The sequence below is a fragment of the Antechinus flavipes genome, chromosome 1, assembly GCF_016432865.1.
Source record: "Antechinus flavipes isolate AdamAnt ecotype Samford, QLD, Australia chromosome 1, AdamAnt_v2, whole genome shotgun sequence".
NCBI lineage: Eukaryota > Metazoa > Chordata > Mammalia > Dasyuromorphia > Dasyuridae > Antechinus > Antechinus flavipes.
The window spans coordinates 62,095,411-62,123,148 of NC_067398.1; the positions used below are offsets into that span (position 1 = coordinate 62,095,411).

Here is a 27,738-nt window from a genome sequence, read left to right on the forward strand (position 1 = left end):
CTATTAAATATCTACAAGGAAAAAAGTTCACTTTTTCAAAGTTCTTAAATAACTACTAAAATCTATGAGATTGACTTTGCTGAAGTGTGTGATTGTAAATACCTGGCTAGTAGTCTTTAAAAAAATGGATTAAAGGAATAGCTAAGGTAGTGCAGTGGATAGAGCAGTATCTCTGAATTCAGGAGGACCTGAGTTCAAATCTGGTCTCACTTAACAGCTCATTTCCTGGCTGTGTGACTCTGGGCAAGTCAATTAACCCCAATTGCCTCAGCAAAAAAAAAAAAAAAGATTAAAAAGGCATACTATAGTTTATACTAAAAGAATAAAGATTTTTATTAAGCATTGTAAGTTGCATTCAATAGCCTTCAAATACACCACACCACAATCCATCTACAGTCAATCAAACCCAACAGTAGTTCATTCTTGCACAATCCATGAGTTAGGGCAGAACTCCCTTCAACTTACATTAAGATACCTACTTAGCTCTTGCGGGCAGGGAATGGGGAATTACACCTCATTTCTGATCACTAATGTGTGATGAAGAGCATCAGGAGAATTATATGAAAACGAATATAAAGAAATGATTCTGATTTCGAAGTACATTAAGTTTGGAAACACTAACAAAAACATCAAAATGATACAGGTATATTTGCTTATACTAAATTCTTGATGGGAAAGTTCTCAAGAACAAGCAATTTGTTTCCTGCTACAGAAGGGGGGTAGTTTTTGAAGATCAAAGCTTTTTTTTTGTTTTTCACAGAATTCATATTTGCTAATATGAAGGCATAAAACAGCAACAGAGAACAATAATGCATACAGCAATGAGTACACCAGGGTAACGTTGATATTCAAAACGGCTAGATAATTTTTTAAGTTTTAGAATAAATGCAACAGAGGTCAATAATCACAAAATTTTAAGGTTAGAGCAAGATCAGTCAATGACTAAACATAGTTAACATCTTTTATAGGACTATTACTGATTATTAGCTTTTTTTGTTTTGCAAATGGGCACAGTACTTGTAAGAATGGAAGAAAGGACAATAACATGCATAATATTAACTACACACTTTAAAAATTATGAACCATGCAGAAGTTTAGCTCAAATAGTAGTACTAATGGTCTACGTCCGATTCAAAACCACATAGTTCATTGATCACGGATGCATGGTATTAGTCACAAAAAGTTTCAGAACACATTGTGTTGATTTTGAAAGGTCATTTGCATCTTCTATGATTTCAAGTTTATCTCCATTGAACTTGCTTGTAAAGTATGTATGACGTACTGTAGAGTGAAAATCAGCAGAACTGCAAGATTACTCTTATAATTTTTAGTTTCGATAGTTGCACATTTTTAACACAAAAGAACCACATCAACAGTGATGAAATTTTAAGTAAGAAAGAAAAACTGTGGTTGTGCCTTATTTTTTTCATAATCATGAAATCAAAGCCTTAAAGAAAGCTTTTATTGTGACACAGTAATGCAAAATCAAATATAATGGCATACATATGGTGCCAAATACTAAAAATTATATTTTAAGCTATATATACTTAAAGACTGCCAAAATTTGTTTTCTTTATATTTCAAGAAACAAAACTACAAGCTTTTGTCATAACCAGTTTAAACTTTATGTATACTTCATTTTAAGTGCGGGAGTCAAATGCTCTTCATTTTCTTTCTTTTTTTGTGTTTTATTGTAGCATTTTGACTACAACTGGTTAAAACTAAAAATGTGTTGTTTAAATCTCTGACATCAAAGAGGGATCCGAATTTCCAAAGTCCTCATTTTTCTCTTACGGAAAGGAAAAAATGTACATAACTGTAGGCTCTCTTTCTTTCCAGATATTCCTAATCCTTACCATTCCAACATCCTTCACCCTCTATAAAAAATAAGTTTACTCTTCTTTTTTTAAGACAGCTGCCTCAAGAGTATCATCTTTATGGCAAACACTGTCTGCATTTAGTGCATTTAAGTGAGGATTTGTATTGCACATTTTAGAGTCATTACTCAAGGCACTTTCAGACTGGTTGGAAGCCCTGCCATCTGCTGTATTCCCATTCATCTGGGAAGCTGGTTTCTCTTCATTCACTACTCCATTTTCAGCCAGGGATCCATCTGAAGACACAACTGAGGATTTTGATTCCTCTGATTTTGACTTAAGTTCTTTGGCCACTTCTTCTGCTGAAGCAGCATAAGGAGGTTTACCCTGTTCAACACAAGAGAAAATAAGAAGTAAGAAAAGTTCCAGGGATATGCTGGTGAAAAAAGGACATCGGACACTAGTCAAATGATACTTGAACAAAAGACAACAGTTTCACCTCCATGTATATGGTAAGTACCCAGTAGTATTCCAAAAACGCTGTGTATTTCACTTGCTTTTCCTATCACCTCTGCTTCACATCACAGTCTCCCTTAGTGTTGCTTTCCAGGGACTACTAGCTTTGACACCTTCCAGTTTTCAGTTCCTTCTCCTCTTCGTAATCACTTGATGTTGTCAATCGTTGGCAAAAGGGCAAGTGCCACTGAAAGGTTTTTGCCAAAGTCCTAGATAAGTACCTCACAGTAGGCTTTGCAAAGATTTATTAAATAAGTGAATCAAACCTACATGCCTTGAATACAGAACACACTTGGGGTTGTTTTTGAGCAGGTGTGAGATAAATATAAATGTTTCTATGCAGAAGCAACACTGATTTCCCTCCCTTCCCCCAATAACTGGGTTTTTATAAATGAGGCACATTAACCAATCCCATGTGTAAACCCAAATGTTTATATTAAGTTTCTTAAGGTGAAAACTTTTATTTTCTAAGTGATATGTTCATGCTGTACTTGGACCCAAATGTTAAAATACGAATTTCTACTTTGTAATGAAATAAATTCCAAGAGAAGTGCAATGACTTAAACAAAAAGATGATAGGTTTATAGTTGGCTTGGTTTTATTTTTCTTTCTTCCAAGATGTTTAAAAAAAATTGTCTTCAAATGAAGTAAGCAATTTGGATTCTGCTTTTCTCATAAAGGCTTAAAATTCCCTCTAGATAACCAAAAGCTACCCGATAATTATGTTAAGAATCAGAAAATCAGAATGATACATAAAACAGGAGAAAATCTTTATTTATCTTCCTAGCATAGCTCCCCTCATTTTACAGAGGAGAACACCAAGGTAGTTGCTCACTAGGGAAGAAATTGAGAATTCTGCCTTCTAATTCACTGCACCTCCCTCTAGTCCAGGATAGAATAGCCTTATGGACAAGGTGATATGTACTAAGAGGGTCTTGGAACTGGCTGAATGATTGAAATCAGAGAGAGATCACAAATGTTCTAATGTCCAACTTGGAAAGAAGTCTCTAAGAGAATGCTCCAAGGATCTATTCTTGGACCTGAGTTGTTTCACTTTTTTTTTTTAAATCATTATCTATACACGAAGGCACAAATGGCATGCCTACCAAGTTTACTAACAAGCTGGGTAAGAGTCAGAATCTTGGATCATGACAGACCAAATTTAATATAAGGAAATTTAAGAGAAATACAAGTGAATCTCAGCTAAAAAGAACTTAAGATTCTTCAAATCACAGAATTCTAAACATAGACATAGTTCTATAGACAAGGAAATGAAGACACAGGGAAGTTAAGTGACCTGTCCAAGCTAAATGGGGAGTGCCGAGTCCTTTGTTTGTTTCCACTGTACCATTAACAATGCTTCTTGGCTATGTACCTATTTTACAGATTAGCAAACTGAGATGAGGCTTGCCCAAGACTCCAGGGATGGTGTCATAGGTGGGACTTAAATTTCCAATTTTAACCCTTTATCAACCTAGAGATGGGACAATGATGGGAGATAGGGGGAGCAGAAAAAGACAAACTTAGTGTACAACAAGATCCAGATGCGTCAATAGTATGAAAAAGCAGTCGAATGCCATTTCAGATTAGAAAGGCAGCCAACAGAGCATACTGGGCACATTGCTCACTTGTGAGTACCACATTCTAGGAAGAATACCAATACCCTGGAGGATGACCAGAAAACAGTAACCAAGCTTTGCAATGATCAGCTGAAGGAAATGGGAATGTTTAGCTTGGAAAAGAAAAGACTTGAGTGTGTGTGTAAGGAGTGTTGAAACAGCTCTTTTCAAAGAGCTGAAGAGACATTAATGAAAGTAAGATGTGATTTATTTTGTCTGATGCTAAAGAGTAAAACTGAAAGCAAAAAGAGCAGTTTCAGAGAGGCACATTTTTTAAGTGTGAGGAAATTTCTTTCCCATTAGATAAGTTTGAACATAGAATAAACAATCCAGAAGGCACTATATTCCACCACTGTTTCCCTCTACCAAAGTTACCAAGAAAAGGCTAGAGAAGCACTTCAAGTGAAATTGAGATGTTATAGAGAAGAGGAAAACAAAACAAAACAAAACACCGGCACTAGTGGGATCTTGGGCTTCCAGGAAAATGGATGTGGGGGCCAATCCCTTCAACTTCTGATCAGATGTCTGAGCCTGCCATCTAAGAATATCCAGGAGGCCAACCAGAGTTTTGTACTTGAATCTGTGACACATGAAGAACCGATCAAAAGAAATGGGATTTTTGGAATGAAGAAGAAAAGGTTGTGCTGGCTCCAAGTATCTAATAGGCTATCATGTGCAAGACAGATTAAATGGGTTCTACTGGCTCCAGAAAAATTGAGTGGAAGTCACAAAGAGCGGGCCAATTTAGGTTTGCTATCAAAGGGGAAAAAATAGCATCACAATAATCAGCTGTCCAAAATCAGAATGAGATTTTTTGGAGAGGTTTGGCTCCTCTGACTTCTAGTTCAAGTAGAATATCAATGACCTTTTGTTAGGCCTATTTTATGGGGATTTCCTTCGGGGTGAGGGTTATATTGGATCATTATTACAGCCCTCTAAATTCTGAAATTTTGTTTCATATTTGAGATTCTTTGAACAGTGCTTTTCAATAATTATCTTGATAAAAAAGAAATCTCATTTCATGTTCTTTCATCAATGAAGTTGATGGAGGAGAAATTATAATTTATAAACATAAGGAATGAAACAACATTTCTTCTCAGATATTGCTTTTTCTAAAAATTTTTCCATTCAATTATCTTATCCTTTAGTCCAGTCAGGCAAATAAACTAGTACTTAGAAACAGACTAATTATTTTATTATAGTATTGAAATGGAAAATGCTTACACAGAAATAAGAGACAGTTAAAGAAAAAGAGCTAAATGGGAATTTTCAAGAATTTTATCTCACAAGATGCTTGCTCATGCGCGCGCGCTCGCTCTCGCGCGCGCGTTCTCTCTCTCTCTCCTTCTCTACTTCCTCATTCCCATCCCCATTAAATCTAGTTTCATTTTAAAGCAATGACAATGAAAGATTCTCTGAGATGACAACACAAACCACAAGTGAGAATTTATCAGGTATTCACTAGACTTATGTTGCAGTGCTCATAAAGAAAGGAGAATGCAGTCCCTGCCCTAAAAAGCTTAGGGTCTAGTCTGAGTGACCAAACTAAAGTCAACAGAAAGAAATAATACAAAGCCAATAATAATAATTCAGTGTCAATTATGTGCTAATTACCAATAGCTACTTCAGAAAGGGTGTTGGAGAAGTATTAAGGGCCAAAAGAAGGGAAAGTTATGGGGCAATGACTTGTGCCTTGCTGGCTGAGGTACATTCTGCTGGGAAGAGCTGAAAAGAAAGTAAAGACCTTAAAAAGGTGATTGATTTTGATCTCTGGATGAGGGCAGAGGTTGGGGAAAGAGTGTAAAAGGAGACGGTGAAAAGAAAAAAATTTGTGCTTCCTCTTCCTCACATGTTTTATCATTCTTGTGCACATGAGTTACTGTTTTTTTCCTTTCAGGGTGAAGCCACACCATCCCTCTATTTACAGATTCTTCCTTCCTTTTGGTTCATATGGTAGTTTGTATTAATGTTTCTGTGTAACCAGGAAAACCAAGTCATTAATAAGTTTTGTTAATTTTACATGCTGTATTCCCCAGGTGATAAATGGTATTACTGTTAGTCGAATCAAATGAGCTGACAAGAGCACATGAGAAGAGCAAGATGATGAATCCCCCCAAAAATGGAATGGGATGGGAGTGGCAGCTCTCTCCTGAGTGTGTCCCTTATATTAAATCTGTCTCCTGAAGAAAGGATGGTGGCAGGAATGACTGAGTAGTGTATTCTCCTAAAAGGTTCAGTAAGAAGACAGAGTACATCCCTTCAGAAAGGGAAGACAGAGGTACAGTCAGCAGTACTGCACACACAATCAGATCTTAAGAAATTTTATCCTTGGACTAAATCTCAATTTAGATCTCAGTTCCCTTATGAGTAAGGTGGGATGGTACTAACTGCCTTGTCTCAAAATCAAAGATTTCAAAATCAGTAAAATAATGTATGTGAAGGTGCTAATGACAGAAGAATAGCACCATTACCTTCAGTGTGTTTTTCAGTTTGAAAAGGCTATTGGCAATAGAAAAATAATGGCATAGAATTACACTCTTGTATTCCTTCCGAGTCCTGTCTGTTGATCACTATACCAGAAAACAGCACTACTGGTATTCCAAGATAAAAGTGGCACCTTACATGTATCCTCATTGTACATGATCTTTATCTTCAGGTAGCTATCACAGACAAAAGTAATGCAGTTATATCTAAATTAATTTAGAAACTAATTCAGTTCAAGAGCTATGCCACTGCATGACCCAAGACAATTCCAAAGGACTTTTGGTGAAAAAATGCCACCTATCTCCAGAGAAAGAACATGGAGGCTGAAGGCAGACTGAAGCATACTTTTTTTTTTTAATTTTGTTTTTTCTGTTTGAATTTTTTTTTTTTTAGTATCCAAAAAGCATTCAATGTGAAGGAAAAAAATGAAACAAACAAACCAACCAACCCCCTCCCCCCCCCAAAAAAAAAAAAAAAAAAAAAACTAGAGGTAAGTAATGGTAAGGAGAATACTGAATGAATAGATTTTTAAGATTCTAAACTGATAAAAGGCACTTTAAACAAACTGTTTATAGACTTAAATCAGTCAAAAAAAAAAGAAGAGTTAAAATTTAAAAATTAATAGTAGCTAACATTTATATAGTTCTATTTTGTACCAGGCATATTATGTTAAAGTAATCTCTAATTATTGTCTCATTTGATCTTCACAACAACCCTAAAGGAAACTGAGGCAGAGGTTAATTGACTTGCCCAAGGTAACATAGCTAATAAATTCAGTTTTTCCTGACAACAGGCTCAGAACTGTATCTATTGCACCACCTAACAACTATAGTTACAGTGGAGATCAAAAAACAAAGTTTAAAAGTGAAAGCTTAAGGCTATGTGAAAGTGTAGGAGAGAGTACTAGATATAACAGTGCCCAATGCTGGATGTAGAATAATAATAAGGACTGAGATTAGTCACCTTATAATATATAGTCTAACATATAGTAAAAAATACAATATGGATTTAATACACAAAGTATAATATATAGTATAGCATAACATGATATAATATATAGTAAGGACTTTTAATATATACACACATACATAAATGTTGTGTATATAAAGATAAATCATGTTCCTTTATTGTATTAGGGGTTCCTGTCTTTCAAAAAATATTTTGATAATTATTTTTCTTTTTTTCTTAAAGTTTTAAAATTTATTTTAAACTTAAATATAAAATTAAAAAAACATTTCCATGTATACAGCAAAGAGGATTCAATATAAAGCAATAAATTTCCATTTCATTAAAATCTATATAATAAATACTACACATTGTCTTCAAATTGTCCTTCTTTGCTTCCTTGTAGCTTTCCTTCCTTTTATTTTCTGTGCAGTTTTTACATTATTCCCTCTTCCCCTCTCTTCCCCAAGAAGGCCACAATTAAGCATGGAAACACACACACAGACACACACACACATGTAGACATACATATACGTAGATGTCTACATACATTCTACATACATACATATATATGTAGGACTGGACTATACTCATTTCCACTTGCCATCTTTCTCTGAAGGTGGATGGCATCTTCATAAGTCTAAGTCTTTCCATAATTAAAAAAAAAAAACCCAACTAGCTCATCACTTCCTAATATTCCAGTCCAATCCCATTTCAACTAAGTCAACAACCAAGAGACTGTGTATGAAAGTTTTCCCTTCAATTTTTCTTTTATTTTTGGCTGAATATGTTTTATTTATACAAGAAAATTTTAATTAAAACAAAATCAAAATTAACCATTTTATACTTCAATAGTACTCTCATCTTTCCCTTCCTTGAAATTCCTGACTCTCTGCCTCTTCTAATTCAGCAAGATAATTTTTTAATCAATTTAATTGAGATAAAATTATATAGATAGATAAAATTGTCATGTTTTTTATTTTGCTGACTTTACCTACTCACGAATAATAAATATTACTTCAACTTAGATCTAGCTTTATTTGTATAAAATGTGTTTTGTGTTTAGATACCTGTTTTGACAGGTATATATTCTTTCAGATTTTTATACTGTCTATATTTGATACTATCTATATTTATACCATCTATTTTATACTAAGATAATATTTTCTCTTCTTGATAATTGTATTTCAATGGAAATGACCTCCTTTTTCACTATTCACATTTTATTTTATGCATTTAAAGAAATTATTTTTCAATAGCTGTCCAAAGGGGTCATGACACAAAAAAGTTAAGATCCTTAAACTAGACAATTTCTAGATCCATTCTACAATTCTATGAAGGAAAGGAAAGATTCAGATTACCTTGGTAGTAAGATGAGGTCAGATTTAGAAATACTGAGTTTGTAGTAATGGTTAAGGCATTCAGATGAAGATTTCCTATGGGCAGCTAAGATTAATAAGGTTTTGAAATCCACTAGGTCTTAGTGAGTGACTAGGAGATATGAAATGATGATCAAGACAATGAATGAATATACAAAGAAGGAAATAATGAGAACAGAGCTTTGGGAGACGTCAACTGTCCTATGGGAGTTAGGAAATGGAAATGAGAAGGAATGGGTAAAAAAAACAAAAAAGGGGCAAATAAGAAAGGTATGAGGAGAAAAAGGAGAAGGGAATTATCATGGAATTAAAGAATACGTTGGTGAGGATTTTAAATAATACTAAGAGATTGATTTAGTAAAGTCATTGGTAACTTTAAGGCAAGACTCCAATGAGATCTCTAAAATAGACACTGTGCTCCTCTCTGTAGATTATAGGAATTCTTAGTGGGGAACAGAAGGAAGTTGGCACCTTATTGCTGCTTCGCAATCCCCTGGACACATCAAGAGAATTTATTCTTCCTTTGTTCAAATAGCTTCTAATCTTAGGAGCCCATCATTAAAGTCATAAATGGCTGACTAAAATTATCACTTCCCATTTCTATTTTTTTTCTCAATTCAGATCTGACTAGTAGTGTAGGTCAGGCCTCTGTATTACCAGATAAGATTGCTACATTTTCAACACCTGGATTGTCCATGAAAATCACTTTCTTCTGGTCAAAATATAGATTTCTGTTGAGAAAACAGCGATTCTTTTTCTCTTTCTTTCTTTTATTTTGTTTTAGCTTGTTGATTTGCTTATTTACTTCAATATTAACTTGCATCATTTTCTTTTGCACATATCCCCAGATGCTTTTAGTATTGCCCTCAACTCCCAGACCCCAAGACTAAAATCAAAAAAAAAAAAAAAAAAAAAAAAGCACTGGAAAAAAAACAAAGTATTGGGAGGATAACATTTGAAGTAGGAGGGTTTTCTTGGCCTAGGAATTTCCAACTTAGATCATACGAGTGAACTACTCTTCAAAAGTTTTAATAAGTATGATTTTGTTTATGTTATGTATTATAATCAGTATAAGTATATAAAAAATTAGACATTTAGTTAAATGCTATCATTGTTCTCAAAAGTGGTCAAAAAAAGATTATTTAAAGGGGTGTCAAACAGCAATTACAATCTTCTATGCTCTACATGCTCAGATAAACTAGGAAAAAAACAATTAGAAAAAGGTAGGTTAATAGAATTGGTTAAAATAGTACAGAAGTGGGGGAAGGGTAAAATTGTAAAAGTTCCTTTTACTATACATCTTTTCCCCCCCTTAAGTCCTCAAATTATCTTTTTAATTAAAAATGTTTAACATAAACTTGTTCCTGAAATAATTTGGATCACTTTCATTAAATCTACTGGTGATGGGTGTTTTACAATGGTTATCTGTAACAACATGCTGACATTCCCATTAATTTTTAATAAGCAGAAATGTCAATGATTTCCTGCAGAAACCAGTAAAGAAAATAAAAATAATGTAAAGTGGAAGACCAATTTAAGATAATATATAGGGTAAAACAAGGAAATAACTTCTGATTACCTGAATTGCTCCCTGGCTTTTATAACCTCTTCCATAGTACCTTCCACCTCTTCCAAATGTTCTAATCACTGGCGTGGAAATAACTCCTCTTGGACGCCTAAAGTATAAAACAAAAATAAACTTAGTTTTTTATAGACAATTCTTCAAATAAAGTAAAATGATTCTTGGAAAGCTAATTCACAAACTGGGTTTAACTTAATGTTCATAATAGTTTATGCTCAAATTAGCAGGTTTAAGGCAATACCAACTATGTGTCTGCCCAAGTATCAAACAGGAGGTATAGGGTACCAATATCTTTGTGTTTTGTAGGTAAAATTCAATTTTTAACAATTAATGAACAATTAAGTCAACAATTAGTGAATATAGATAAAATGGTTGAGTAAAGCACTAAATTGAATTCAAAGACAAAATATCTCTTTTTACCAGCAAATTGAAGTCAACTGTTGACTTAGTTTATTAAACCTGTATTACTAAAGGAAAAAAAAAAATTTTTTTGAAAACAGAAAAACCAAGGGATCATTACTTATAACTTAATATATACTCATTTCATGCAAAAACATTGAGGAAACAGTAAAAGTTGTTTTCCACCAATGTAAAAAGAATTTTTGCCCCTAGTAACAAAATGCAATCTAAACTCAACACTAAAAACCAGACAAATCTAACAGGAATTTTCATTTGAATGGTTACATTTAAACAAAAATTATTTAAAAATGCTTTATCAATTATAGGAATATCAGATACAATCCTGAATTGTTTCAGTCATCTTCATTTAAAAGAAAAGAAGAAGAGGCAGCTAGGTGGTACAGTGGATAGAGCATCAGCCCTGAAGTCAGGAGGACCTGAAACCTGAATTCAAATCTTGGACACTTAACACTTACTAGCTATGTGGTCCTAGGCAAGTCACTTAACCCCAATTGCTCAGCAAAAAAAAAAAAAAAAAAAAAAAAAAAAAAAAAAAAAGGCAGAAGCACCATCAGTCAGTTAAAAAAATAAGTATTTCTTAAGCCTATCCCATATCACAGACATTGTGCTGAATGTTAGAGATATCAAGCTAAAACTAAAATAATCTCTCTAAAATAAGATTTAAGGATCTTAGATATAGATATATACAAGACAAGATGATAATAGACACAAATAAGCATACAGATAATAACAGGGATGGAGACAAAACTGGTGATGTCAATGATAAAGGTCCAATATTATTATTATTATTATTGTAGAGAAATTTATATAAAATTTTAAGTTCCAAATTTTCTCTCTTCCTATTCCCAACCCATTCAAAAAGCAAGAAAAGCAAAACCACTTATAAATATGCACACCTATGAAAAAAACAAAACAAGACAAAAACAACCAAACCAACAAATGAATAAATCCTGAATTAGCTACATTCAAAAATAAAAATACTTCAATTTCAATTCAAGAGTCTATCAGTGCTCTTTTGGAGATGTATGCCATGTTTTATCATAATTCCTTTTGAACTGTGGTGGGATACTGCATTGATAAGAATCACTAAATCATTCACAGTTGATTATTGTTACAATATAGTTATTTACTTTGTGTTCTTCTGGTTCTGCTCACTTCACTTTGCATCAGTTCATACATATATTCCCAGGTTTTTTTGAAATCACCCCATCATCATTTCTTATAGCACAATAGCATTTTATTGGGTTTGTATACCACTATTTCTTCAGTCACTCCCCAATTGATGAGTATCTTCTCAATTACTCCCAATTGATGATTATTTTCTCAATTATCAATTCTTTGTCACCACAAAGAAAAAATTGCTATAAAAATTTTTGAACATATAGATCCCTTTTCTTTTCACTGACCTCTATAGATAGAGTATAGCCTAGTAGTAGCATTTGTTAGGTCAAAAGGAATAAACACTTTTACAGCCCTTTGGGCACAATTTAAACTTATTCTCCAGAATGATTGGACCAATTCACAACTCTAAGTTGTATCGCAGTAGCTTTTCTGACACCTTCTCTAACATATCATTTTCACCAATCTGTGAGGTGGAAGCTTAGAGTAATTTTAATTTGCATTTCTCTGCTTATCAGTGATTTAGAGTATTTTATATAGCTATTAAAACCTTGGAATTTTTTCTTCTGAAATAGATACTTTCCAGATAGATACTATTCACATCCTTTGACCATTCATCAACTGAGTAATGGCAATTAATTCTTATTATTAAGAATTATAAATCTGGCTCAGTCCTTGTTGGGAACTCTGTATGAAGAAATTCCCTTTTTCAATAAAGGTCAACACCTCTTCTTTGACTTATATAGTCTTTTTTTTCCCCTTTAAAAATTGTTTATTTATTTTTTGGTACAAATTAAAGGAAAGCATAATAGAGAGTAGATTCTCCCACCAGAAAATTATTTACACCCAATTTTTTCCAAGCTAGGAGAGTTGCTGGCTTATCCCATTTGTAATAATCTTTCTGCAGCAATCAATTTTCTTTTATGTTTGGAAGACATTGAAGAAAGACAAAGTGAAAAGACTTTTAAAATAATATTCTAAGTCCCATCTACCAGCAGTTCAAGTGGCTATGGGAAAATCCTAGTATCTTGGATAGCGTGATGAGCACATTGAAATCAAACAGCTTGTTTGTATTCTAAAAATACTCATACCCAAACAAATGATGCACATAATATGGAGCCCAAAACCTTTCAAGAGGAAATGGTAAACACCTGTTATGATAGTTCCACACTAACTTTGTTCTGCTCTTTCTTCATTAATGGCTGATCTCTTTTCTCTGTTGGCTATTTCCTGCTGCCTTGGGACTTCCTTTGCCTGCTAGGCTGTATCTTCTCCTTCCCATGCATTTATATTCTCCTGCCAGTTATTTAAGCCAGTTAATTCAGGAGACTGGAGAATAATTGTGTAACTGCTATCTCCTGGAGAAACCTGATGTACTGTCTGGAGGCCAAAATTTAACTGTTCTCAATAATTTACTGTGTTTTCCTTACATTTGGTGACATGTCTTTAAACAGTCAGGTTTCCACTGTTCCATTTCCATTCCCTCCTTCAATCTTTATACTTGGGGGTGCATCTTCACCCCAGGAACTCTAGTTTTCAACTTGTGACTACTTAGAAACTGACCAATTACCTCCTGTGCTTGGTAAAGTTAGTTGATCTCCACTGAATTTCCATTCTCTGCCAGACCTGCATATTAACCTGTTAATGGATAAGAGTGCTGTGGCTAGGCAGGTACAAACTTTAAAAACTGAACTGTGGGACAGTCAAGCAGAACCCACACCTTCCCCTCCCTGCCAGAGACTGAGCTGGCACAGACTATGTGCCACACATAGGCACACACCTGCCAACTTATATAGTCTTAAGAGAACTGCCTATAGCTCCAAGAGAAAGTAATCCAAGCTAGTACGACTATGTAGTCAGTGTATCTAAATAGAATTTGAACTAAAGATTTTTTTTAAGCTTTTTAAATTTAATATTTTGGTTTTTCTAGTTAAATGTAAAACAATTAAAAATAAATCTTTCAAGTTTCAGGTTCTTTCCCTTCCCACACCACCCCCATCTTAAGAAGGCATATGTGAAATTATGCAAAACATTTCCATAAGTCATATTGTAAAAGGAGACATAGATTTGACACCACACCTCCCTCAAAAAAAAAAAAGAAAAACCCACAACCCTCAAGAATAATAGAGTTAAAAAGAAAAAAAAAGAAGAACGCTTCAAATCTGTATTCAGACACAATCATTTCTTTTTTCTGGGTATAAATAGTATTTTTTCTCTGGATCACTGTACTGCTGAGAATAGCAGAGATCATTCCACAACAATGCTATGACTTTGTACACAGCACATTTCACTTTGCATGAGCTCATAGAGGTCTTTTGAAGGTTTTTCTGAGGACATCCTGCTTATCATTTCCCATAAGAGCAATAGTATTCCCAATCACAAAAGCTAGCTTTCTACTTACTGCATTCTCCTTCATAAAAGATACAAAATAGACACCGTGTAATTCTGAGAGGGAGACCTATCAGGTGAGGGGAGCAGGGAAGATGGTAGATGATGGATGGTAAAGGCAGAACAGAGCCAGGCCAGGTGTGCATCTTGTGCCTATGCCAAAGCACAAGATAGGACATATAAGGAAGGGCAAGAAAGCCAAACTGGCTGTATTATAACATGTAAGAAGGTGAAGAGTCATACGAGGAAGGTTATAAAGGAAAGTCATAGCTAGGTTATGAATAACTCTAAATGACAAAGAATTTGTATTTGAGCCAATTTATTGAGTAGAGAATGTGACATGGGCAGATCTAAAGCTTAGGAAAAATAACTTTAGCAACTATGTGGAGGAAAGTATACAGATCTAAGGCACAGAGATCAACCATAATAGTTCAAGCGAAAGGTTACTAAATTCTGACCTTGTGTAATAGCTGAATGAACAGAAAGATTGGGTGAGAAACAAGAGGTACATAGACGTAGATGTGGTAAATATTTGGCAACTGAAAGTATATATAAAATCGATTTAATATAATATCACAGAGAATACTACTTTTATTGAGGGATCATTTAGTCCACTGCACATTTACTCTCTGAATCAAAAGGTATGAAATGAGGAAGTTTCAACTAATTTAGTAAGGTATTTGTGTGTGTATTGTTGTTGTTTTTATTTAATTTGAAAAAAATACAGACAGAAAAGGAATACGAAACAAAATAAAGCAAAACAGAAGAAAACACTGTCATGTGCCAGCAGAACACCAGGGAAGATTCAAAATATGTAACAACAAATGACCAGATCAAGAAAATATATTCCTTGTAAATTGTTTCTTGGTTCTCTGCTGCGCACTTTACTTAAACTAACACCCACACACACCCACACCCACACCCCCCTCCCTTTTATCCCCCTCACCACTCCCAAGCAAGTTATAGTTTAGAAACGATATATTTATGTATACATATGTAGACATACAGAGATACATAGTCCCCCCAACATCTTTTATATCTCTTCCGATTCTTTAATTAAGTTCTGCTCCCTAACTTGCCTTATTATTAGTTAACCTTCCCCCACCCAAGAATCACTTCCTAGTCTTCTTCCCTCACCCTTTGCTTCCCCATCTTCCCATCTCTCGCCTCTTATTTCTTTTTAGATTTTGGAGGGTGCTATACCTCTTCATGATATCTATGTAGTGTTGCCTATTGAACCCATTCTTGATGTGAGTAGGTTTTCAGAACTGAGTCCTCCTTCCCCTTCTAATGCTTCTATGTCTATTCTTCCTCTGCATCTCATTTGTATGAGATAATTACTATTTTTACCTTAACTTTGCCAATCTTTCTTTTGAGCTTACCTTATTGTTAATGTAAACCTTAAACATACACTATATACATTTCCCATGTAGAAAAAACATAAACAATGTGTCCATGTTTAAACAGTTTGTTCATGTTGAGTTCCTTAAAATTGATCTTTGATATAAAGCTTTTACCTGTAAAATTTTCTTAGATTAGGGTTTAGTTCACAGAAAGTCCTGAAAATCTGCATGTTTGTTTTACTCATTCAAAATTATAAATAATTTTGATGGATATGGTATTTTTGGCAACAAGCCTAGTTCTTTTGATTGTTGGCAGATATGATTACAAAACCTATAGTCTTTTATTGTGGCTGCAGATAAATCTTGTACAATTTTAATTGTAGCTTTTGCATATTTGAATTGATTTTTTTCTTGTTTCTTGCAAAATTTTCCCTTTGATCTGGAATTTTTTGAAATTTAGCAATATTTCTGTGTGTTTTCTGCAAAGGATCTCTTTGAGGTGATCAATGGATTTTTTTCTGTTTCTACTTTCCCTTCATGTTCTATCATTCCAGGACAACGTTCTAGGATTATTTCCTGCATTACTATATCACGATTCTCTTTTTGGTCACAACTTTCTGACAGTCCATTTATACTTATATTTCCTCTTCCTGATCTATTCTCCAGATCTGTCATTTTTTAATAAGATGTTTCACATTCTGTTGTTTTCTCATTCTTTATAATCTGCTTTGGTATTTCTTGGTCTCTTATACGTTCACTGGCTTTCCCTTGCCCAATTCTAATTTTCAAAGAATTATTTTCATCTTTGAGACTGTACCTCCCTTTCTAGTTGGTTAATTCTTTTTTCCCCCATAATCTTCTTGTTTTTCTTGGATGGTTTTGTTTTTATTTTATTAAAGTTTTTCCTCAATGTCTCTCATTTGATTTTTAAATTCTTTTTTGAGTTCTATAAATTCTCTTTGGGAATTTCAAATGTTACTCTTTGGGGTAGAAGCTTTTTTTATACTAAAGTGTCTTCCTCTAAAGATGAACTCCAGTCTTCCTTGTTCCCATATGTTTCAATGGTGGGGTTCTTTCTTCTTTACCAGTTCATTTTTCTTTTTAATAAAAGGTATTAGTATAAGCCTCTCTAATTGTGGGGTGGAGGATGGTGCCTCAAGCTTCCCTTCAGCTCTGCCCTCTGACCAGGAACCCCAAACCAAGAGCTCCCTGCTTCTGTGAGCTCCCACAGTCAGCAGCATACCAGCCCCACTGCTTTTGCACTCACTGGGTGATTATTCTTTCTCGAACAGGCCTGTGGCTCTGAGGACAGCTGGGTCTGGCATTCCCAGTCAGTCCTCCAGGACTCAGACCCAGACTGTGAGGTGAAGAATCTCTGTGGTTCCTGCTGAGGCTCCTGCCACACCCAGCTAGCCTGCAAGTATTTGCACTTCAAACAAGTTAATCCCCAGCTCAGGGTCTTTCTTCAAATCTTTTCTGGTTGTATCAGGAGGACCTCTGTTCTACTATTAGCCCCTGAGGTGCAAATTTCTTCTATTTCTGGGAGAACTCAGGAGAGCTTGAAATTTACCAACTTATTCCATCTTCCTAGAATCCTCCTCTTTTAAAAAAAATTTGTATTTGCAAAACAAAAATTTTCAATCCAAAGAACAAGCTCTGTATATTGAACTTACCCTCTTGCTGGTCCTCCTACAGAAACAACTTGTAGAGGGAAAGGCCCTCGTCCACCCCGTCCTCGTCTGCTTCCAGCCCAATGACCAACAACGGTGCCAGCTATTTCTAATTTCCCTCCCTGAGAAGGAATAGGTTGGACTCCTGCACAAAAAAGAAAAAAAAATCTTTACAACCACAGAATTAAAGGTGTTTAATGGAGGCACAAAATTCTTTCACCAATTTTGTTTTATATGAAGACTCCCTGTTCTAGTTTATAGACATCATTATTATTATGTTGAATATTCATATCTACCCTTTTTGATTTCAAAAGAACATTTTGTTACTTTAAGAAAAAAATCAGGTTAATCATTCCAATTTTTTCTAATTCAGTGTAAGGACTGGAACTGTTGTCTTATAAAACAAAACCCTCTAATTTTTGTTGTTAAGGCACTTCCAGGTACTCAAAAAGCCTACATGATATAAAGTACATTAAGTGTAAAACGTGCCTTAGGCCACATATAGTAATAGCTACATATAATCTATTATCTCATTTGACCTCATTCAGTTGCATAGATAGGAACAGATTCTGTAAAGTATGCTACTGAGAAATATTTTCTTTTTAATTTTTAAACATGTTTTTAACATGTAATTAGGGTAAATCCACACACACACATACACATATAATGTTAAAAAATTTAATGAGTAAGACAGTGTATTCTTCAAACTATAGACCAGGAATATTGCCATTGATTCCAATCTGCAATTTATAGTCTTTTTTGGGGAGGAAGTGTGTATGTGTGGAATAACAGGGATGACAACATCTTTTAATATAGCTTTGCTATAAATCTAAAAAGCTAAGCAACTTTTTTGTTAAACAACTTTCTTTTCCCTATAATTCTGTGTTGTTGCTTAAAACGTATTCAATTTTGTTTCTTATATTTGTCAAATCTTAAATGCCTAGTATCAACAAGCTTAAGAAGGATTATAAGTATTCAATGTTAATTAACCTAGATTAATTATGAATATATTACATATGGGACAAAATTCTACAACAAAATTCTACAATTTATAAGGAATGAATTTATGAGTCAACAATGAGGAATGAATTTATGAGTCAACTTGTGATCATGTGACTATAAGTGAAGATTATGCATCCCCTTTGGTGCTCTAAGTAACATAGAACTCTCAAAGCAAGGGAGAAATGGGATTCAAGTTCCCTCACATAATATCATAGTTTTCTTGTCTAGGTTAGGCTGTTACTAACCCTTAAGAGAGAGGTAAAAAATTGATATTTATTTCAATGTCTTCCAACCCAATATCATTTTTACCTCCCAACCCCCCCAAATTCATCCCAACCATTAGCTAGCTTCACAATTAGGCTGGGAAATAAATAGCATCACAGAGGAAACTTGTTAAGTCAAGAAGCAGAGGCAGCTTTGCAGAGAATCAAATAGAGAAATTAGTGAGGTAGCACAATGGAAGGAAAGGTAAGCTGTGGAGGAAACCATCCTGGTAAAGCCTGGATGGGAAAAGACAGTGATAGTGAAGGCAGATAGGAAACAAGGGAGAAGGGAATAGCAACTTCATAAGCCTGTAAAGAACTAAAGGCTGATATTTTTAAGTAACTTATCTTTCCTATCTTATTGCTATTAAGAAAAAAAAAACATATCCTGCTACACTATTTATATGTATTAAATAGACTGAGTTCATAAGATGAGCTTGGCAATAATAAAAGTACAACAACATAAAAGTACAGAACTAGCTTATTCTGTTCTGTAGTCAAGGACCAAGTTACATATGTTCCATAAATTTCATATTATTTAGGCAAAATTCATCAATCCTTCCAGATTATTTATCCTTATCTAACATATTCTTGAAAGGTAGGTTTTAATTAATGTACAAAATCTTTATGCCAGTACTTCTGGTATAGGATTAAAATTTACCAAATTTTACCGTATTCTACTAGGAGACACTATTATATATAAAACAATGACATTTTTTTTCTTTAGTAGTTCTTCCTATCATGAATATTGACATCAAATCCATTAGAAAAACTCACAAGAGGACACAGTAATGTATTAAGAGGTTACTAAGGTCTGAAGAAAGATTCTAGCTGAGGCTAGCAGTTAGTAAATGCCATCACAGCGACCTAGAGGGAAAAATGCTCTGTAGAAGAGGGAAGCAGTTAATAGGCAGTTAAGGAAGAAGAAAAACTGGCCGTCAGTAAGGGGCCAACAGACCATGACGCACAAGCTGTTGGCAGAAGCTCTAAAAAAGGTGTAGGTATAATTACCGCCCTGTAACTTGCTAGTCCTGCCGCTGTCACTGCCCGAGAAGGCTGCGGAGTGTCCTGCTGTGGCTGCCACCCGGAAGGCACGGTAAGCACCTGTCGCTACTGTTTCCCCATAAGGGCCTCCAAAGCCATAGACTCCTGTTAGACCCAGGGTAGAGAGAGACAGGGGATTCACCAGGAGGGAAGAGTTACCTCGGTGCTTGGTTGTAAGTTGTGGTGACTGCCTCATTTAAATATGACTTTAAAAAAGTGAAACGTTTACATCAAAAGCTGATTGATGAACAAATTATTTTATTAAACAACTAAGAACACCTCACTATCCTAGCATTTTGGTTAAAACTGGCAAATCTTGGGTATATCACTTCCCCAGGATTCCCTCTAGAGAGCTGATCCAGAGCACGTGTAAACATTGGTTTTGGGCAAAGGCTAGTTTCTGGAAAAGTTCTAATGATTGGAAACAGAGAAGGGAGTATGTTTACTTTCAGCTCTGGCATCTTACAGGATTTCTACATAACCATAAAAGAGCACATTTACAGTATAAAGAGAGGGTGTCTATCTCAGTTTTAGTTACACTCACAAATTTTAATGGTTTCTAAATTAGTGTTTCTTGATCCTGTTTTTCCTCTCAGTCCTTTGTCATAGATAGATGGATTTTTGAAATGTATACAACTTATTAGTGCCCCCTTCCATTGCCCTTGCAGAATTCATAGATCATACTAACAATGATGAGCTCTAAATATTGTGTTTAGTGTGGTCAACTTGAACAGCACTAGAAACAGAATCCATATTCTACTTTTGCAATTTATGTGAATATATCATTAGATACAATAAAAGACATAAGTAAAAGAAAATCCATTTGAGTGATTAAAAAACTTGCTTTTCACATGTACTTACCAGCAAAACCTCTACCCCTGCCCTGAGGTGGTGGGACTGGCCCAAAGTGTCGAGGATACATTGAAGTTGGATAGAAAGGCAGAGCAGGAGGAGGTGGAAAAGGGAGTGGATGATTCTGCCGGGAGAAATTTAATCCTTCCAGGATGCTTTGGCGCATCTTTTCTACCTTGGCAGCCTGCTCAGCCTAGAAATCAAATATATAATATTTAAAAATTTTGAACAACAAGTTAAGCTATTATAAATTAACACTGAAAGAAAAAAATATAAAATTACTAAGACATATCTAATTACAAAACTATCAACCAATATAATGATAATCTTTTAAAACACTTTGAGAAATCTGGGATCAAATCTTAGAAAACATCACAAGGTCTGTTACTTGCAAATTCTTATTAATATAATCAAAGGTTATTAAAGTATCTTTATACCAGAGATATTGATAAACTTTAAAAAAAAAGATAATTTGTATCTAACTTCAAAAAAAATACTTAGTGATTAAAAATGTGACTGAGTTGTAAATATAATACAACAACTTCTACTATTCTTCTTAGAAATATGCCAATCCCAAGGAGATACACACAGTGAATAGTAAATGGCTGTTGAATGAAGAGATCAGTAATCTTCCTTTCAATACACATGTATTCACTGCCTCTTTTTTTTCCCCCTTAACCTTTACATTAATACTTTAAATATTTAACAAAATAACGATTATTTATACATGAGGAAAGCAGGAAACAGAGTAATGCAGAGACTTGATTTTAAGAGTTATTATACTGAAGGGGGGAATTTCCCTCTTTCATTTCCTGTTAGTTATTGCTGTTGCAATATAGAAATATTAAAAAGATTTTTGTGAATTTAATTTGTACAATTTTTGACTTTATATCCCCAACATCCAACACAACACCCTAGTACATAGTGGATGTTTAATGACTGATTATTTATTAATTAATTCTGCAACTTTAGTAAAGTTATTATTTTTCTCAACTAGTTTCTTTATTATTGTATGGGAAAGAAGAAAGGAAATTGGAATTTCTGGTCTCTACAATTTTTTTTCTCTTAAGAAAGACTTTTGAAATTAGTAACTACCAATAAAAATAAAAATTCAAGTGCATAAACAAGATTTCTTCTATGGAAGAAAATAAAAATATTACTTAAAATTTGTTTTAAAATGCATTTATTAGCTTTAATAAAAATATTCTTTTTTTTCCTGTAAATCATTATGAGTTCAACCCCTGTGACACTTAGATAACCACGATTTCCTCTAGATTATGCACCTTACTGTTGGAATCTTTACAAACTGCTAACTCATTAGAATCGATAGATTATTGATCTGATCTTACAAGAAGATGTTTTGGCCTTCAATCCAGCTCCACTCTTCATGTAATTCCGCTGAAATCTGTCCGAGAGGCTCTGTCTGTTTCTTTTACATGATAGAGAGGGATTATGGGTTTTCTCCCATGGTGCTCTCTGGCCCTAAGAGCTTCAAGGGAGGTGTGAATTCACAAAGTTACATAATTAACTTTGTGAATCTGGCATACTTGTGAACTCCAATGAGTAAAGGCATGAACACAAGCATTGTATCAATTAGTTCTACTTAGTACCTTGTTTCAGGTTCTGGCCCAAAACATCTTCTTGTAAGATCAGATCAATAATCTATTAATTGTAATGAGTTAGCAGTTTGTAAAGATTCCAACACCTAACCATCACTTTTCCTCAGGGTTGGGATAGGAATGGATAGATAGGGTTGGATGGAATGGATAAGGAAGAGAAAAGTCTAAATCCTGGTGAGAAAAATACTTTACCAATGACTAAATACCACCAACGTTCTGCATTATAGTCTTTGTAGTGTTAGACATTAAGTAAAAAGCGGGGGTCACACATATATAAAGATAGGACTTACACTTGGGTTGCTCTGACACCTGAGCAGGCAGGCAGGCAGGCTGGCTCTCTGTCCATTTTGCTGTGCCACCTCACTTACATATCTACTAATCATTACTCTGTTTTTCTCTGTTATAGCAATTTCAAAAGTTTAGCTATTTTCCCATAAATGTTTAATAACTTTCAACTTATCAACTGCTAAAACATTAAACACATGTCATTCAGCTAAGAGAACTTTGGATCAGGTCATCTTCAAAGCCAACATTTACTGTGCACCCACTCTGTGGGAAACATGGTCTCTGTTCTCAAGAGCAACATTTCAGATAAAGCATAGAGTAAGTGGATACAGTAGAGATACAGTAGACACAGATAGATTAAGTAATTAGAGATACAATAAGTTTTATTTCTTTGCACAAATGAAAAAACAGCAATGTTATTCACATAACTACTAGAGTCCCACAATTCTATATTGTGTTCATTTCTGGTTACCTACCTGACCATCACAGAGGTCAATGAGTGGAATTTTCTCCCGGCTTGCTTTGATGAGTTTGGTTTGGAAGAGTTTTCCATCAAAATACATCCAAGGACAGCAGTGCTCCCAAGGGATTGGCTGTCCACATGCATCATTTGCAAAGAGTGCCATATCCACACCACTCATGAACAAAGCTGACAGTTGAATTCCTCGTGGATCTAGGTTCTCAATCTTTAAATGAAAAAGAAAGAATTTCTAAGCCATAATAATACTACAATTTAGAATTCCCCCTTAAACTGTTAAGTTCTTCAAGATTAAAATGGGAAATACATTAGCTAAATAGCTAATATTTAAATGCTAGCTATTGTATTATATTTTTAAACTCTTCAGACATTTTAAATTCAAATTCATAGCAAGTTTTGCAGCACTTTTCTTATATATATTCTTGGAGGTAGCTACTGTTGATATTGTATCCACTTTAAGATGGAAAAAGAAGAGGAGATTGAGATTTAAATAAGAACGTTTATGACTTGCCCAGGGTCACATGACTAGCAAGCTAAGATTTCAACCCATTCTTAAAGTTTAAGGAGGACTACCTTAACTTTACCATTTTGCCTAGTTAGAGTTTGTTACGGTACACAAATGAGCTTTGGCTATATTAAACAAACTTAAACATACTGAAACATTATCATGGAAACATCAGATGATTGGGAATTTTCTTGCTTAAATGACTAATTCTACAATGTACTTATCTGTAATAACATTCTTGATTGAAATTAAGAAATTTTAGAAGGGAATATTTAATTTTGTTTTTCTATAACCAGTGAGCACATTATACAAGAAAGCCACAGAGAAGAAAAATCTAACAAATGATGGGCAGTTCCCAATTCCTGAATAGAGAATCCATGGGGAAAAAAAGTTACTGCCTATGACTGTTTTTTATGGAATCAGGATCCTATAGCCAGGCTCAAGGATAATGCTATCTAAAAGAATTTCTACCCTACTTATCACCTATTTAAGCTGCTGTCAAGGAGTAGTTTCTAATAATAATGCTGTATAAATAAGCAAAATATCTAAAAAGCTGACTATTTTGTCTAGCTCTATAGGATCTTATTCTGTGTGGTTGCCTCCAACTCTTCATTTTAATGTGGATTTAAAAAGGCCATGTTAGAACAACCTCATTTTGTTTTTTATTTTTGATAAGATTATCAACTTGATTAAATCAGTTTAACATTGTAGGAATAATTTACCTACATTTTAGACAAGTTATTGTTGTGGAAAAGATGGAAATGTGTTGACTGGATCATAATTTATTTAGGTAGAGTTGCAAATGAATAAAGGGCCAGATACAAACAGAAATCATTAATCATTTGTTATCAACTTAAAGGTGGTCTTTAGAATTTTCCAAGGATCTGTACTTGAACTCACAGTATTTATTTGTTAAATCAATTTATTTTAAATCAATTAAATCAGTTTATTTGTTAAATCAATGACTTAGATGTATGTTTTCAGATCTACAAAGGATTAGCAAGGAGAGTTAACAAATTGGATAGTAGTATGTAAAAAGATCCTGACAGACTAGATAGAACATGAGAAAATTTCACAGAGATAGGATAAAGTCTTAAAACTAGGTTAAATAATTAGCTTAAAAGCAAAATGAGAGGGGCATACCTTGACAGCAATTTATCTGAAAAAACCTAGAGTTTTAAAAGTAGGCTATTTCTGTCTCTTCCCCTCTCGCCCACCATGTTCCCTTCTGGACATCACATTTTAAAATAGAAATAAATAAACAAGAGTCTAGGATAGTAATGTACCTCAAAATCATGTATGAATATCTTTAGTTGAGGCCTAAAGTAGATTTGGGGATGGAGAGAAGGAGGAGTGTACAGAAACATACAAGCATATTCTTCAAGAATACAAAGAGTTGTCAGGCTGAAGTAGAATTAGGGCTGTTCACCTAAACCTTAATAAGACTGAACAAGCAAAATGAGCCAAAGCTACCACAAGGCAATTGCAGCTTGATGCCTTATGACATCCCAAATATACAGTTCTACCTAAGAATGAGAGTCTAGAAACAGTGGCTTTTCCATATAGCTGAATTTAACTAGGATATGCTCTTCATTCCAAAAGGTACATCTCTGTCATCTACCTAATTGAGCTATCTAGATTTCCCAATATATTTCATGGAAGAAATGATATTTAAACTAGGCTTTAAAATATAAGTAGGAAATCAAAAGGTAGAGAGAGTGAGAACACAGCAAGAACAGAACCCAGTTTGAACAAAGCATAGTTACAGGAAAGCAAATGGTATGTTTTTTGCAGGACAATGAGGTCTAGTTTAGCTGAAGCATCTATAATACAGGAGAAATAGCAGGAGATAAGGCTGGAAAGTTTAGGATAGTAATTTACAATAAAGAGATGACAGGAATTTGGACTATCTATCTTTATAATGTTTTATAGTATACAAAATATTTGAACTTACATTAACTCATTTATCATCTCCATAACAATCTGGTGAGGTAGGCTATCAAATTAAATTCTTACAGAAATGAGGAGACTTAAGCTTCACGACATCATCTGACTTTTCAGAAGTTACACAGCTAATAAACAACTGAACTGAGACCAGAATTTAGTTCTTCTAACTCCTATTCCAGTCCTCTTTACCCCTGACCAAGCTAATAAGGAACCATCAATAATTAAGGCAAATTGAATTTTTTAAATAGACATTACTGATGTTTAACATGCACACTACTACATACCCTTATTTAGCTAGGTTTAAACAATGTTTAGTTTCTACAATATAAAATTGACAAGATTTTTATTTATAATAAGATATTTTGAATTTGCTTAAATTCTTTTAAGTTACTGACTTACTCTTGTATATTTATCTATGCATCTCTATATACTTATGTACACAAATGATATATGCATAGATATATTATAGAACCATATATAATTCTTGTGCTTTACATAATCTTCATTTGATCTTAAAAAACTACAGGGTGAGATAAACTATTTTTATATCTATGTAACAGACAAGGAAACTGAAGTGTTAATAGAGATTGACACAAGTAGAAACTAGTGGAAAAGGAGAACTATAAGTCTAGTGATCTTTTCATGATAACATTACACATATGTTTAGATATGTGCTTGCATGTGCATGCGTATATACACACATGTGCGCGCGCACACACACACACTTTCTCTCACTCACTGGAATTATTAGTATGAGTTTAATGACCAGCTTAAAGCTTATTAACTTTCTTGTAATTATTTTCCCAGGTAGGTATTACAAAATATCTCCAAAATAAGGAAACTAGGTTCAGAGAGTCAATTGACTTGTTCAGGGTCACAGAAATTAAGAACCAGGACCAATACTTAAAGCTAGGATGGTCAACTCAAAGACAAGGGTTCTGTCCACTACACAAACTTCTTTCCACCATAGCTACCACAAGCTTCATTTTTTTCAAATCCCAGTCAAAGACTGGGCAAGGAAAATCATAATTTCAGGATCCACCACAATGTATCTTCTGGTTGAGACACAGTGAGGATAACTAAGGCCTTTTGGTAATGGAGGCCAGAGAAGAGGATCAGCTGCTAAAGTGAATGAAATAAGTTCACAATTGTTAAGTTTCAACATAACACTAACACTATCAATATTCTAAACCCCATTTACATAAGGATAAATTCTTTTCCCTTTCTATTTATTTTTTTAAAAACAATTTCAGGGCAATTGTACATAGGAGAAATGCTCTCAAAAACCACAACTTCAATATTTTTTAAACATTAAAAGTGGCCACCAAAGTGATGGCATAAGAGATAAAGTGTCTTCACTTCAAAATTGGGAGGATTTCCATACAGCTATTCTGCCTTTATGGTCCAAACAGGGAATAACATTTCCTCTTTCAAGCCCAAATCACAGACTTTTAAAAATACTTCTTGGGAGGATTACTTAAATTTCCATTTGTAGGCTGACAATCAGAACTTATGACTGTGAAGAAGAAACACTCTCTACATCTCTAAGACACATCCATTACTCCAAGTCACACCCTTCTTCCCTTCTATCTACAAGAGCTGTTTATGTAAGGATCAGAACTGTGTGTTGCTATTTATAAGAATGCACCTATTATTTAAATTTCAACAATAATTTTATTGTATCTATCTTACATATTACATCAAGTAATTAATGAAATAAAATTACAATACAAAACCAAATTCTTGGCAGATAGCTCTTTACAAAACTACTCTGAGATAATATTATAAAGCACTTTGCACAGGGTGTGGCACACAGAGGGCATTAAAAATATAAAAATGCTACAAAGGGTTAGCATTTTTTTCAAGTACAAAAAGGAGAAAATGGAAAAATTCTAGATGATCCATACACACTTTTAAAACTTAAAAACCTACTTTAAAAACTATTGGTTGAGAAAGGATTCTTTGGGAAATTTTATAATTTTAGATGAATACTCAATTTCATAAAGAAAAATGCCTCATAACTACAAATATTACTACCGATAGTACTAAAATTGCACCAAGATTACACACAGTTTTATCTATCACTTTAGGCTAAAAGTAAGGCTAGTACATGCCATTTTGTGTTTTGCACTAGATACTTTCTCAGTGACAATTATACAAGGACATATGACTGTTAAAATCGCAAAGCATTAAAAATAAACACTATCTAATTTTATTCCTATCATCAGTAAAGAATTTAAACATAACTATATTAACTGATGCTGGAGAAGCCTACATGCCACATGGGCTGAAAATGAAACCATTAGTAACAAGTAGGGAAGTAGGCATTTAATAAGCATTCATTGAATTGCTTAATAATGTATTAATTTCATAATACTACATTAATAACTCACTTCAAAATTGGGAATTTACTTAAAAAGAATAAAACTAACACCACTAATAATACCCATTTTTGAACATG

General features: G+C 34.0%; 1 protein-coding gene and 1 pseudogene across 2 annotated transcripts in view; both read right to left on the reverse strand.

The window, feature by feature from the left end:
* Positions 1–308: 308 nt before the first annotated feature.
* Positions 309–27,738, reverse strand: part of FAM120A (family with sequence similarity 120A) — a 147,733-nt gene continuing 120,303 nt past the window's right edge. The window contains exons 13-18 of one of the 2 annotated variants that reach the window (XM_051983899.1): positions 22,824–23,033; positions 20,453–20,636; positions 19,559–19,696; positions 17,286–17,427; positions 10,340–10,436; positions 309–2,204 (exon numbers count right to left, since the gene is read on the reverse strand). In XM_051983899.1, coding sequence (XP_051839859.1) covers positions 1,893–2,204; positions 10,340–10,436; positions 17,286–17,427; positions 19,559–19,696; positions 20,453–20,636; positions 22,824–23,033 — 1,083 coding nt within the window. In that variant the 3' untranslated portion in view covers positions 309–1,892. The remainder of the gene's footprint in view (positions 2,205–10,339; positions 10,437–17,285; positions 17,428–19,558; positions 19,697–20,452; positions 20,637–22,823; positions 23,034–27,738) is intronic. The other variant, XM_051983906.1, reaches the window with a different exon arrangement.
* LOC127545929 (receptor-binding cancer antigen expressed on SiSo cells-like) lies at positions 13,052–14,287 on the reverse strand (annotated as a pseudogene).